At 41.9% G+C, this 13,503-nt stretch overlaps 1 protein-coding gene across 1 annotated transcript in view; it reads left to right on the top strand.

Annotated features, from left to right (window-relative positions):
• SETX (senataxin) overlaps positions 1-13,503 on the top strand; it is a 199,136-nt gene that overhangs the window by 56,354 nt on the left and 129,279 nt on the right. The window contains exons 7-8 of the mRNA XM_040324416.1: positions 5,444-5,615; positions 11,002-11,092. Of these exons, the coding sequence (XP_040180350.1) occupies positions 5,444-5,615; positions 11,002-11,092 (263 nt within the window). The remainder of the gene's footprint in view (positions 1-5,443; positions 5,616-11,001; positions 11,093-13,503) is intronic.

Raw genomic sequence — 13,503 nt, 5'->3', positions numbered from 1 at the left:
TTACACCCAGTAAGGCTGAATGGACTTAGGGCTGGTTCACATTAGTGCGCTGTGCGAGATTGCAAGTGATTTGCACCGCATTGCTGTTCAGATCACATGCGATGTCTGTGCGATGCGATTTCAGCCATACAAACTGTATGGCTGAAATCGCATCTCATTTGGACCAAACACGCACAGGACCCTTTTTTTTTTGGTCCACACCTGCCCAAACATTTTCCAATACGCCAGGCAGGAAGTGGTTAAATTGGAAGAAAAAAAAAAAATCCCCAAATTTTGGGCTGTCTTCAGAACAGTGGGCAGTAGGAAATCTTCCAATGGGTACAATAGAGCTGGTGACAGCCAGGGATTTCTTAACTTTGAGAGGATTTCTGCCCACTTCATTATAGGAAAGGAAGTGATAGGAAATCTCCTGAATGGGACACAGATGGCAAAAAATAAAAACTTGACTGATCCTCCCTTCTATCCAAAATTAAAAATAAATAGTTTGCCTTTTTGATCTAATGAATAGAGAAGCCTTTCCTTCATTATCACTGGAAAGTGATAACGGATGCCAATTGTTCAGGCTGGGGAAGAGTGTTCCAATCACTCATGCTCCAGGAAATTGTCACTGGTAGAAGCCAAGATTTACATCAACATCCTGAAGCTCAGACCAATAAGGCTGGGTCTGCAACACCTGACCCCCTCCTTCTGCAAGTGCAGCCAGACACAGCTATGGTTGTGGACTACATTGACCACAAGGGGGCACTAGGAGTGCCAAAACTCATGGTCGGAGTCTCGCTGTCTGATTTCTGCCATCCATATACCAGGAATGGGATCACTGTGAAAGAGTATTTCTTTAACTGCCACTGCCTGGATCAAGGGTAATGGGTCCTTCACCCAGACATCTACAACCTGATATATAAGAAATGCAGGACCCATATGTAGACCATTCTGACTTCAGATTTAACAAAAAATCTCTCTTGCGAGAACCAAGCATCCTCTCGCTTTAGCAATGAATGCCCTGATAATTTAGGCTAATCTTTTCCCCTCCCGCACTTGGCATTTTACCTTATCTGCTCCACAAGGTAGAGCAAGAGAAAAAGTTGGCGGTTCTCACTGCATCAAACTGGCCCAGATAAATCTGGTATACAGGCATCTTCAGACTTCTCGGAGATGACCCCTCCCCTCTTTTAACAGGGCAGACCTGCTGTATCAGGACTCTGTTCCATTCTGTCTCTCATTCTTTAGCCTTAACAGCATGGCTGTTGAAGACTAGGTGTCTTAGGAGACAGAGGGGTGTCTCGTTCCTAGCTTGCTGAAAGCAAAAATAGCCACTTCCAGATCGATCTGCAATATTTGTCTAGTGTGAAAACCGGCACTTCAATCCCAGAGCCTCACATTCTGGCCTTCCTGCAATAAGGTCTAAACTTAACGTAGAACACTTTGAAAGAACAGGTTTTATCTTTTGGCCATTGTTTTTCAAAAACCTCTGGATTTGCGCTACCTGTGCTTCTTTGGTATCCCAAATTGGATTCAAAAGCTTGTTCCTGCAGGGCAGAGAGAACCATCAGTGATATCCCCTTAGCTCCACCAGGTGAACATAAGCGCTCTTGACCTTGGGTCTGTTAACGCTTGTTTTTTGGACATGTAAAGTGCTGTTTGCCTATTTTTTGCCCACCCTTCTAATTCATTGCTTGGAAGTCCCAGGGTCTACGAATACTCAACCTGTTTCCTATACTGTAATCCAAGATATGCAATTTACAGGTAACTCCAAAATTCTTCTTTTTCTATGTCAAAGATCAGTGATATTTATGTAGCACCCTCCACAGGAGCCACTTGGTATGATGGGTTCTCTCTTCTAAAGTGACTTAAGCTCCTTGGTCCCTACTGACATGCCTGGTTGTAAGTTGGAGGCTGTCCACACCTGTTTAACTTAAGCGTTCATATGCTACCACCTTATAACAGAAAATAGGCAAAAGACTGCCAAATGTTGGATAAAATGAGTATATTGCAGTAAGGGAAGTCAAATACCATGCATAAACCAGTAGACAGGCAACTGAACACGCTTAAAGATGCTGAACTAACTTGGGTGAACACTGGCCTATTATATGGGAATATCTATATTGGCCAGCAGTCCTTGTGGCTTGTCTGTAAGATGGTGCTTGTGCAGCTGTCCCTTTTTAAGAATGTGCAATAGATGGATGATTGGGTGCCAAGTACAGAGCAACCTCTATAGGCAAAGACTGTGGGTAGCAAAGGATTAACAAGCTAACTACTCCTGGTAGGTAATGGATCTGGTCCAATCCGCTTGGTCGTCAGTTGTCATACATTCCTCATGATCAAGTCCTTGCTATCAGGCTGTCACTGTTTCTGCCCTGTGATAGGTACACACATGGCAACAAGTCTTCGTTCCAGTCCCAGTTCCGCAAATGACCTTACAGTGGCTCAGTTCTTTGGCATTCTGCATGCCCAGAAAGCCAAAAAGACACATAAAACTCTATGCAGGCTCTTTTCTCTGGTGTGTTGTACAGACGCCAGGAAGTGGCTGCAGTCTGATTCCCCCATACTAGACTGCCCAGAGCTCCAATGAAATGCCAGGAAAAAGTTTTGTCCTCTCCTCCCCTTGATGCACAGCAGCCTGGGTAGTGAAGTCTGCAACCAATGAGCCTCCATTCACTTTTATTTTACTGTGAGATTACATATCCCACTCTCCATGATGGCAGAAAAGCATGTTCTCTTTCCCTCTGGCTCAGAGCTGCTGTTAGGATAGAAGGGGGGCTTCCTGCCAGGGCATGAAGCGTGTAGACATAGAAAAGCCCACAGCTGTGTCGCTCTGTCACTCTGCAACAGGAAAGTGAGGTGAGCGAGCTGGCTGAAACGCACACAGCCCAGCAACACAGTAGCAGGGGGAAGAGACAGGCAGAATTTGTATAACCAACGTCACCCGGCTACACTTATCTTGTTCTGCTGTAGTCTGTCTCTGACACTCTGCTTTCCTTTTCTTTTGCCATATTCATTGTTGGCACATCAACAGTGCAGCATACAAGATTGGCGGCTTGTGCAGCTTCTCCCTCTCCCAGGCCTTGTACACAAGAGAGGATTTCCGCTGGAAACGGTCCGGCCGACCGTTTTCAGCGGATAAATCCTCTGGCGGATTTTGATCTGATGGCTGTACACACCATCAGATCAAAATCCCCACAGAATACATCCGCGGTGACGTGGGCGCGCCGTCATCGCGACCCTGGAAGGTAAATACTTCCACGCATGTGTCGAATCATTACGACGCATGCGAGGGATGGGATCGGACGGACTTATCCGGTGAGTCTGTACAGACGACCAGATAAGTCCGGCGGACAGGATTCCAGCGGATAGATTTCTTGGCATGCTAAGAAATTTTTATCCGCTGAAAATCCGTCGGCTGGATTTTTATCCACCTGAAAATGTCCGCTAGGCCGTACACACGACCGGATCAATCTGCTGGAACTGATCCGCGGATCGATCCGGTCGTGTGTACGGGGCCTCAGAGTTCTGCAATATATGGATTGCAAGAGACGGCTCAAGTCAAATTTAAGTGGTTTAGCTGTAAATGACAAACTATGCAATGTTTTTTATCCCATTGCAAATTACTTTTGTATCCATTAACAAAGTGTTTACTTGAAGATCTGCGCACTGACAAGTCTTTTTTTTGTACGGACTTGTTAGAAATACCTTTTTTTTTTTTTTTTTGACAACCTTTGTAAAAAAAGAAATAAATAAAAATTACATTTTCATTCCCCATTTTCCAAAAGCTTGTGGCAAAAATACCTCTTCAAAAGACTGCCTTCCAGAAAATACCTTGCTTTTCAAATTGGGGTCCAGGGCCTCTAAACATGATGGGTAGTCATGAAATTAGATTTTAGTTTTATGTATGCCTCTAGAACTCCTGAAGGCGCTCCTGGGATGTTGGGCCCCTCAATGCATATAGGCTGTGAAAAAATCTCAATTATGTGGTATCCCCATACTCTGGAGTCATAACATGCATTCTAGGGTGTAATTGCAAGTATGCCTGTGTGAGAAATTACTTTTACAACATCTTTGTGAAAAAATGTATTTAATTTCTTAATTTCCAGAATGATTAGACCTAAAAACTTCAACTTCAAAAAACTCACCATGCCTATTAAATGCCTTAGACTGTGTCTAGTTTTCAGAAAGGGTTTATTTGGGGTTCTTTGTACTGTCCAGGAATTTTAGGGCCTCAAATAAAATGGACAGTGGGAACATCAGGTCTGATACATTTTCAAATGTATACACGCATGTATACTGCAGATCTCATAGTTTGTAGACGCTATAACTTTGAAAGACTAAATATACGTTTATATTTTGGTCTACATTTTATGAAGAAAGATTTATTTGCAGAATGTTTACAACCGAAACTAAGAAAAACATGTACATCATTTTTGGTCTTTCTTTTCATTTTTAAATGGCAAAAAAAAAGTGCTAATTAAATACCAAAATAATGCCAGATCTGTTTTAACCACTTCAATACAGGGCACCCCCCCCCTTCCTGCCCAAGCCAATTTTCAGCTTTCAGCGCTGTCGCATTTTGAATGACAATTGCACGGTCATGCAACACTGTACACAAACCAAATTTTTATAATTTTGTTCCCACAAATAGAGGTTTTTTTTTTTTTATTTATTTTTTTTCTTGGTGGGATTTGATCATCTCTGGTTTTATTTGCTAAACAAATAAAAACAGACCGAAAATTTTGGGAGAATAAATACGTTTTCTCCTTCACCGATGGGCACTATTGAGGCTGAACTGATGGGGTGGCACCATTGAGGCGACACTGATGGCTGGCACTGGCATCATTTATGGGCTCTGATTGGCATCCCTGGTGGTCGTGGGGTGGCATACCTGGTTGCCATCAGTGGTGTGCATCCCTGGTGATTGTGGTGGCATCCCTAGTGGTCCTGGGTGGACATCCTTGTGATAAAGAGCCTCAGTTTAGAGGCTTTTTACCTAGATCAGAGTTGTGATGTATCAGACTGACACACAGGACCACCGATCGCTGGCTTGTTATCCTGCTGGATGTCATATGATGCCCAGTCAGGATAACTAAACCATTGACCGGCTGTCGATCTGCTATAGGCCTGGCAGGAAGTGGTTAAAAAAAAATATATTTGGGCACAGCATTGCGTGACTAGTTGTGAGCAATTGTCCTTCGGCTTGTGACAGCGTGAACATCTGAAATATGGTCTGGGCAGGAGTGATAGTGGTTTTGAGGTGGTTAAAGGTACCTTTCAGTCATCTGTAAAATGTGTAAAAGTAATATTTTTATTTGTATACATAACAACTTGACTACTTGCCTTTCAAAATGTATAAAAACAACCGTGACCTCAACCCAAAAAGATGTATTGATTGGCAATTTTCTGCATTCTTTAATGGCTTAAAGTATTGCACAATTAAGTTATGTCATTATTTTAGATGAAAGCTCAAACCCCTTTTGGCCTGCTCTTCACTGCTTCATGACCATCCTCGATCGCTTGGGTTCCAAAGTATGGGGGCAGCTCATTGATCCCATTCAGGCATTTCAGACTATCATAGGGAGCCAAAGTTACAACAGCGAGATTGAAAACATCAGGAAAAACTGTTGGAGGTAGGTAATGGTAGCTTGTAAGTATAAATGGGAACTTTATTTTTTTTTATTCCAGCAGTGCTTTCTACAGTCCATGAACAAAAGGACATCTTGGTACACCTAGATCTAGTGCTAAGGGTTTAGAAGTTTTGTGTGCGTTTTTTTTCTTTTGATTTATTATAGATTAGTCCTTTGTGTATGCTCCCTGCCTCTAGGATGTTGGACAGTGTATATACCTCCAAAGGACATTGGTCAGTATGTACACCCCTTAGTGGCTATAACACCCATCCTATAAGGTCAATCTAGCTGAGCGTCCTTTGGAGGTAGAACGTCTTTCTTTAGTTCTACTTGATGCAGTCTTTAGGCTTGGGTTCACACCTGTGCAATCAGACATCCTATGTTATTTGCACCAATCATATGTGATGTCTGTGAGATGCGAGTTCAGCCATGCAGTTGTATGGCTGAACTCATTATATTCGCACAGAAAAACGTTCAGGGACTTTCCGCACTAGAATTGGCTGGCATGGGTGTTCTCACCTATGCAAACCAATTCCTGTGCGAGCTCACAGTTCGCACTGCGATCTGTGAACCAATCTGGGGGTGTCATTAACAATGTATTCACACTGCCTTTTGCGAACCACTGCGGGTGTCAACTGCCTGCAGGAGAGATGCGATGCGGGAACCAGCGCTGTAATTGCACTGGTTCCTGCATCACTTCAGTGTGAACCTAGGCTAAAGTTTTCTTCTCTATCCTAACAGCTTTGTGTCAGATCTTGCAGCCAGTTTTGGTAAGGACTCCTCCTAAAAGGGACACCACCTGCAGTTTGCCTGCCAATATGTTACTTCAGGACTGGATCCTTCAGCTTTCTCTCCTGAAGTATTTGCTGGAGGGATTTTGTCTGAGCTGTCAGAGTATACTTCAGGCAGTCATCCTGGCTGCAATGGTGCTTATGAATCCCTTCACATGAATCATTATACTTGAGAGCTTTCATGTTATGATTTCAGTCTATTTGCTGACCATATCTTTCTGGACATGCATGCTTTGCAGCTTGTCTGCTCATTCCTTTTGGTTTTCTTTTGATTTCTTAGGACTACATATTCTTTTGGCATCTTGCTGCTTATAGGCTGTGATTCCTGTACTGACTATGCCTTTTGAAACTCCTCTCAATACCTCCCTATAGTTCAGACAGCAACCTATTTTGAAATGTGTGACACAAGCAGTGTGTATGCATGGGACATTGTGAATGTGTCACATAATTCAAGGAAATGTGATGGACTTTTTAAAACAGTTATCATAATAACTCTTCATACTTTCAAGATCATTCATTGAAATCCAATGTGGCAATGAATATGATTTAAAATTTTGACCGTAGATACAGTTTAGTCTGATTCGGAGCTTATCTCACAAGAATCCTCAGGGACTTCACCTGCTGTTCGCGGGTTATGTGCAACTCCATATTCCTCTTAGCAAGGGCAAATTATCAGATGATACATCCTCTCATCACCTAAGTTTTTTTTTTTTTTTTTTACAGTCTTATTTAAGTTGTCCTATAGATGCCTAAAATTAATGCAGTAAGGAGGGGGAAAACGGAGCGCTGGCAGGAGCTGCTAGTGAGATAGTTGCACAATGATAAAAGTGAAAATTCAGTTTGTGTTTGGAAAGTCCAGATCAAAGGGCTTGGTATGCTCTTGTTTTTGTTTATAGAGCAAAAAATAAAAACCGCAGAGGTGATCAAATACCACCAAAAGAAAGCTCTATTTGTGGGAAAAGGACGCCAATTTTGTTTGGGAGCCATGTCGCACATGTAGCAAAGGATTAACAAGCAAACTACTCCTGTTAGGTAATGCATCTGGTCCAATCCGCTTGGTCGTCAGTTGTCCTACATTCCTCATGATCAAGTCCTTGCTATCAGGCTGTCACTGGTTCTGCCCTGTGATAGGTACACACATGGCAACAAGTCTTGGTTCCAGTCCCAGTTCCGCAAATGACCTTACAGTGGCTCAGTTCTTTGGCATGCTGCATGCCCAGAAAGCCAAAAAGGCACATCAAACTCTATGCAGGCTCTTTTCTCTAGTGTGTTGTACAGACGCCAGGAAGTGGCTGCAGTCTGATTCCCCCATACTAGACTGCCCAGAGCTCCAATGAATTGCCAGGAAAAAGTTTTGTCCTCTCCTCCCCTTGATGCACAGTAGCCTTGGTAGTGAAGTCCGGAACCAATGAGCCTCCATTCACCTTTATTGTACTGTGGGATTACATATCCCACTCTCCATGATGGCAGAAAAGCAAATTCTCTTTCCCTCTGGCTCAGAGCTGCGGTTAGGATGGAAGGGGGGCTTCCTGCCAGGGCATGAAGCGTGTAGACATAGAAAAGCCCACAGCTGTGTCGCTCTGTCACTCTGCAACACGGAAGTGAGGTTGGCGAGCTGGCTGAAGCGCACACAGCCCAGCAACACAGTAGCAGGGGGAAGAGACAGGCAGAATTTGTATAACCAACGTCACCCGGCTACACTTATCTTGTTCTGCTGCAGTCTGTCTCTGACACTCTGCTTTCCTTTTCTTTTGCCATGTTCATTGTTTGCACATCAACATTGCAGCATAAAAGATTGGCGGCTTGTGCAGCTTCTCCCTCTCCCAGAGTTCTGCAGTATATGGATTGCAAGAGACGGCTCAAGTCAAATTTAGGTGGTTTAGCTGTAAATGACAAATTTATGCATTGTTTTATCCCATTGTAAATTATGTTTGTTTCCATTAACAAAGAAATACCTTTTTTATTTGACAACTTTTGTAAAAAATAAATTACATTTTCTTTTTTTTTTTCAAATAACAATTTTTTATTTTCGAAAAAAGGTCAATACAAAATGTAGCAGCATTTCAAGTGTAAGATAATAGAGGTAATACAAAAATTCCAGCTGAATGTGCTTACACAGCGGCCACATTCTTGGTTATACATTCAGTAACGTATAAAACAACTAGGTAACAAAGAGGAGAGAAGAAGAAGTGAGAGGTTAGAGTAGAAGAAGAAGATGAGGAAGGAAGAGAAGAGAAAAAAGGGGGGAGGGAAGAGAGAAAAAAGAAAGAGAAGGGGGGAGACTGGGGGAAGGGGAGGGGGGGGAGCAGGCAGGAATGTCGGGTGAGGTAGTGTACCTTGGTGGTCTGTTGTCAGCTCACGGCGGGTCCTCCACCGAACGCCACCTCTCCCAGACCAATAAATTACATTTTCATTCCCCATTTTCCAAAAGCTTGTGGCAAAAATACCTTTTCAAAAGACTGCCTTCCAGAAAATACCTTGCTTTTCAAATTGGGGTCCAGGGCCTCTAAACATGATGGGTAGTCAGGAAATTAGATGTGTAATGTATGCCACTAGAACTCCTGAAGGCGCTGCTGGGATGTTGGGCCCCTCAATGCATCTAGGCTGTGAAAAATTCTCAATTATGTGGTATCCCCATACTAAAAAATTTTTTTTTTTTATATATTTTTGGGGGATATTTATTATAGCAAAAAGTACAAAATATTGCATGGTTTTCAAAATTGTCGCTCTATTTTTGTTTATAGCGCAAAAAATAAAAACCGCAGAGGTGATCAAATACCACCAAAAGAAAGCTCTATTTGTGGGAAAAGGACGCCAATTTTGTTTGGGAGCCATGTCGCACGACCGCGCAATTGTCTGTTAAAGCGACGCAGTGCCAAATCTCAAAACCTGGCCGGGTCCTTTAGCTGCCTAAAGATCCGGGTCTTAAGTGGTTAAATACCAAAATAATGCCAGATCTGTCTTAACCACTTTAATACAGGGCACTGGCAGGAGCTGCTAGTGAGATAGTTGCACAATGATAAAAGTGAAAATTCAGTTTGTGTTTGGAAAGTCCAGATCTAAGGGCTTGGTATGCTCTTGGAGTCGTCGTCGTCGTCCCCCCCCCCAAAGATTCATATCATACAATGGTATTGTCGGATCAAAGTTGTATCCCTGTTCACTAAAGTCAGACGCACGTCGGACTTCAAGTCGCAGGGCAAAGTCTGATCCAAAGTAGTATGACTTTTTTGTGTCGTACCAGTGTGAACTCGGCCTCAGAGATATGTTAGAGAACCTTGGCATCATGAAGGCCAAGGAACACACCATACAAGTCAAGGATAAAGTTGTGGAGAAGTTTAAAGCAGGTTTAGAATATCTATCTATCTATCTATCTATCTATCTATCTATCTATCTATCTATCTATCTATCTATCTATCTATCTATCTATCTATCTATCTATCTATCTATCCATCCATCCATCCATCCATCCATCCATCCATCCATCCATCTATCTATCTCTCTCAAGCTTTGAACATCTCACAAAGAGAGAACTGTTCAATCCATCATCCAAAAATGGAAAGAGTGGCACAACTGGAAACCTACCAATACATAATGTCACTCTCTCTAGATGTGCAAAGCTGGTGGAGACCTCCCCAGAAAGACTTGCAGCAAAAGGTGGTTCTACAAAGTATTGACAAATGCACACCACACGTTTTTTAGATCCATTTATTTGTAAAAAAAAATAAAACCATTAATCATTTTCCTTCCACTTCACAATTTTATGTGTCACTTTGTAATCTATCACACAAAATCCTAATAAAATACATTTACGTTTTTGGTTGTAACATGACAAAATTTGGAAAATTTCAAGGGGTATTAAAGGGTCACTAAAGGCAAAAATTTTTTTTGCTGAAATGACTGTTTACAGGGTATAGAGACATAAAAGTTAACTGATTCCTTTTAAAAATGATTAAAAATAGATTAAATTCTATCATATAATGTGCCTCTAGTTTCACTTTCGGTTTTAAACTGGTTTCATGTTTATGTGAAGTAAAGAGACCCACAGAACAAAAACAAACAAATCCAGGGCAGTGTTTTGTTTTTAAAATGAATCTGATTGGTTCTGAGGAGTTTTAGGCACACAGCTTAGACCACAGTGAGACGCTCCCGTGAGTTTTTTCATAAGGAGCCAGACAAGCAGGAAGTGTGGAGATCACAGCAGAATTACAGCTACTACAAAGCAAAAACGAACAATGAGGACATGAAACCAGTACTGCAGTAAGGTAAAGGAAGCTATTTAGCTAAAAAAAAAAAAAAATTCCTTTAGTGATCCTTTAATACTTTTCCAAGGCACTGTAAATTCCATTTACAGACACCCTGGCCTCTATGGTTTTGTTACTCTACATTGCTTGCTACGAAACTGAAGACTCGTGGATTGTGATGGTGTTATGAGGAAGCACCCAGGGGGTGTGTTTTCAAAAGCTTTGCCAGTGTCCAATCACATAAAAATATGACCCTATATACACAGGGTCTATGAATACTCAATTTTTATTTTATTTTATTCTTTCATGCTTTTCTGTTGCATTGAAATGTTTGTTTGTGTCATGCTTTTCTGTTAGGACGACAAAGTGTGAGCTCGATCCAGATGATGATGACTTTGTGACATGTAGCCAAGCTGTGTACAGTTTTAATACTGAAAAAGTTAAAAAGGTAAAACTCTTAAAGCAGATCGCTCCAACTTTTTCTAAAATTGTGAGAGAAAATGCATGCTGATGTAACATTTCCTAATTATTTTGTAGACCTTTTTTCTGCTTTACTTTCCTGTTTTGTATCCCACTTTCTGGCTTCCCCGAAAGCAGTGGTGAGGTAGCCCCAGCTGTTCGGATCCCCACAGGGAAGGGAACAATGCCTTTAGGGAAATCTCGTACCTAAAAAGCAAGCTCTCGCAGCATTGTCTTATTGCTGATTCACGAAGAGCAAGTATGTGCCATACAAAATAACAACATCTGAACTTCTTCCCCAAGATCTTATAAGATCTTGGGAAATATTTTGTTTATTTTATGCCATGTGGTATGTTCGCAAGGTCACGAGCATATAGGTAAGTGTGTGTCCCCCCCCCCCCCCCCTTATGTATTCTTAACAAGTTTATAGAGTAGGAAGGGTACGGGTCCTGTTTTAAACATACAGATTGTCAATAGTGAACCATATGTCCAAAGCGTGTACCTTTTTTAATCACACTGATGGCTAAAGTATCCGTCATCAGCTTGTATGTTTTTTGTTCAACTGGCTCCCTGCTTGAAGGCGAAAGTGATGCGGCAGCTCCCTAGCTGCCGATTATTTTAACAGAGCCAGCAGCGTGGTGATGCCCCCCCCCCCCCTCCTCCATGGTTCCCAGGCTTTCTCCCTCTTACTGGTAGCCCGGGACCACAACCGCCCTCTTTAGGGGAGAGCGATGTGAAACTGAGGCAAATCCATGCCTTGATTTCACATGTAAACAATGGAGCTGGAAGTAACCGTGATTTGGGCATTTCCGATCCACCATTTTCTGACCTGTACAGCAAGGGGACACATCTCGCCAAGCCGATCTGTACTTGGTTAGACCCCTATTGTCTCCATAAAGAGTATCTGTCACCTGCCCAATACTATCATGTGAGTTTTATTTTTAGTGTTTTTTTATTTTTTTAAATGTATGTTTTAATCGTTTTGTGTTGGCAATCAAGTAAAAATTTAAAGGGGGGGGGGAAGAAACTATGTATTTAAAACAATTGCCATAACCTCAGTTTCACCACACATGTGACATATCGTTGAGAACGTCAGTGAGCACAATAATTCTGGCACAAGAATTCCTAGTTAATGGTCTAAATTAATGAGCTGTAAATAAAAAGCTTGAAAGTGACACCTATGGTGATTTTTGTGAATCGTCCTTTGTTGCAATATCACAGGCGCACACAATTGTAACCACTTGCTGACCAGGCCTTTTCTGGCACTTGTTGTTTTATAAATGTTTAAATCAGTATTTTTGCTCAAAAATTACTTGGAAACCCCAATTTTTTTTTTTTTTTTAGGGAATAAAATGGCGGTCGTTGCAATTTTTTATGTTGCACAGTATTTGTGCAGAAGTTTTTCAAATTACATTTTTGAGGAAAAGATACTTTTTAATGAAATTTAAAAAACCAAAACACAATATATACCCCAGATGTTACACCAAGTAAAGGGATCCCTACAATGTCACGCTTTAAAATGTTGCACGCTCGTGGAATGGTGACAAACTATGGTACTCCAAAATCTCCATAGGCAACGGTTTAAATGCCTTTACAGGTTACCTGTTTAAAGTTGGAGGAGGTCTAGTGGTAGAATTATTGCTCTTGCTCTAATGTTCGCAGCGATGCCTCACGTGTGGTGCGAACACAGTTTACTTATGCATTTGCTTTTGCGCATGAGCACGGAGGGTTGGGGGCACTTTAAAAATAGAAAATTATCACTTTTATTCCTATTACAAGGAATGTAAACATCCCTTGTAAAAGGAATAAGGATGACAGGTCCTCTTTATGGAGAGATTTAGGGTCAAAAAGACCCCAAAATCTCCTTCCAGCCTGGACAGGAAGTGATGCCATGATGTTGCTCTGGTCCTCCAAGGCCATAGAGGCAATCCTAGAGTATCTACTCTTTGATCGCCTATGGAAGGCAGCCAGCCACACCGTCAGATTGTTTTTCAGGCAAACCGGAAAACTGGAAACTATGATCCCGAGCAACTCCAGCAGGAGGGGCAATGTCCCCTCCCACCACTTTTGAAATCGTTCTAGTGGCTCATGAGCCATTCGGAACACTTTCAAGAGAAAGCCAGTGGCCAGCTGAAAAAATAATACGGTTTTGGCTGCCATCTTTGGCCATAATCCCAGTAAACCACTTGCAACCTGTATATACGTATTGCGGCCGGCAAGTGGTTAAGCTGTGGCATGTTTGGTATATATTTGCCTGATGCAACCTCACCTTTTATATTTTACCAAAAATGGGTAGTGTGTGTGTGCGTGTGCTCTAAAATTTATTTTATTATATTTTGTTTCCTGAAAACTATTTATTAAAAGCGGATTTTTATTCTAAAGGACCTCTGCTTTCAGAAA

Source organism: Rana temporaria, chromosome 9 (assembly GCF_905171775.1).
Source record: "Rana temporaria chromosome 9, aRanTem1.1, whole genome shotgun sequence".
NCBI lineage: Eukaryota > Metazoa > Chordata > Amphibia > Anura > Ranidae > Rana > Rana temporaria.
The sequence above is the reverse complement of the archived record's forward strand: the minus strand, read 5'-3'. Positions and strand labels throughout refer to the sequence as shown.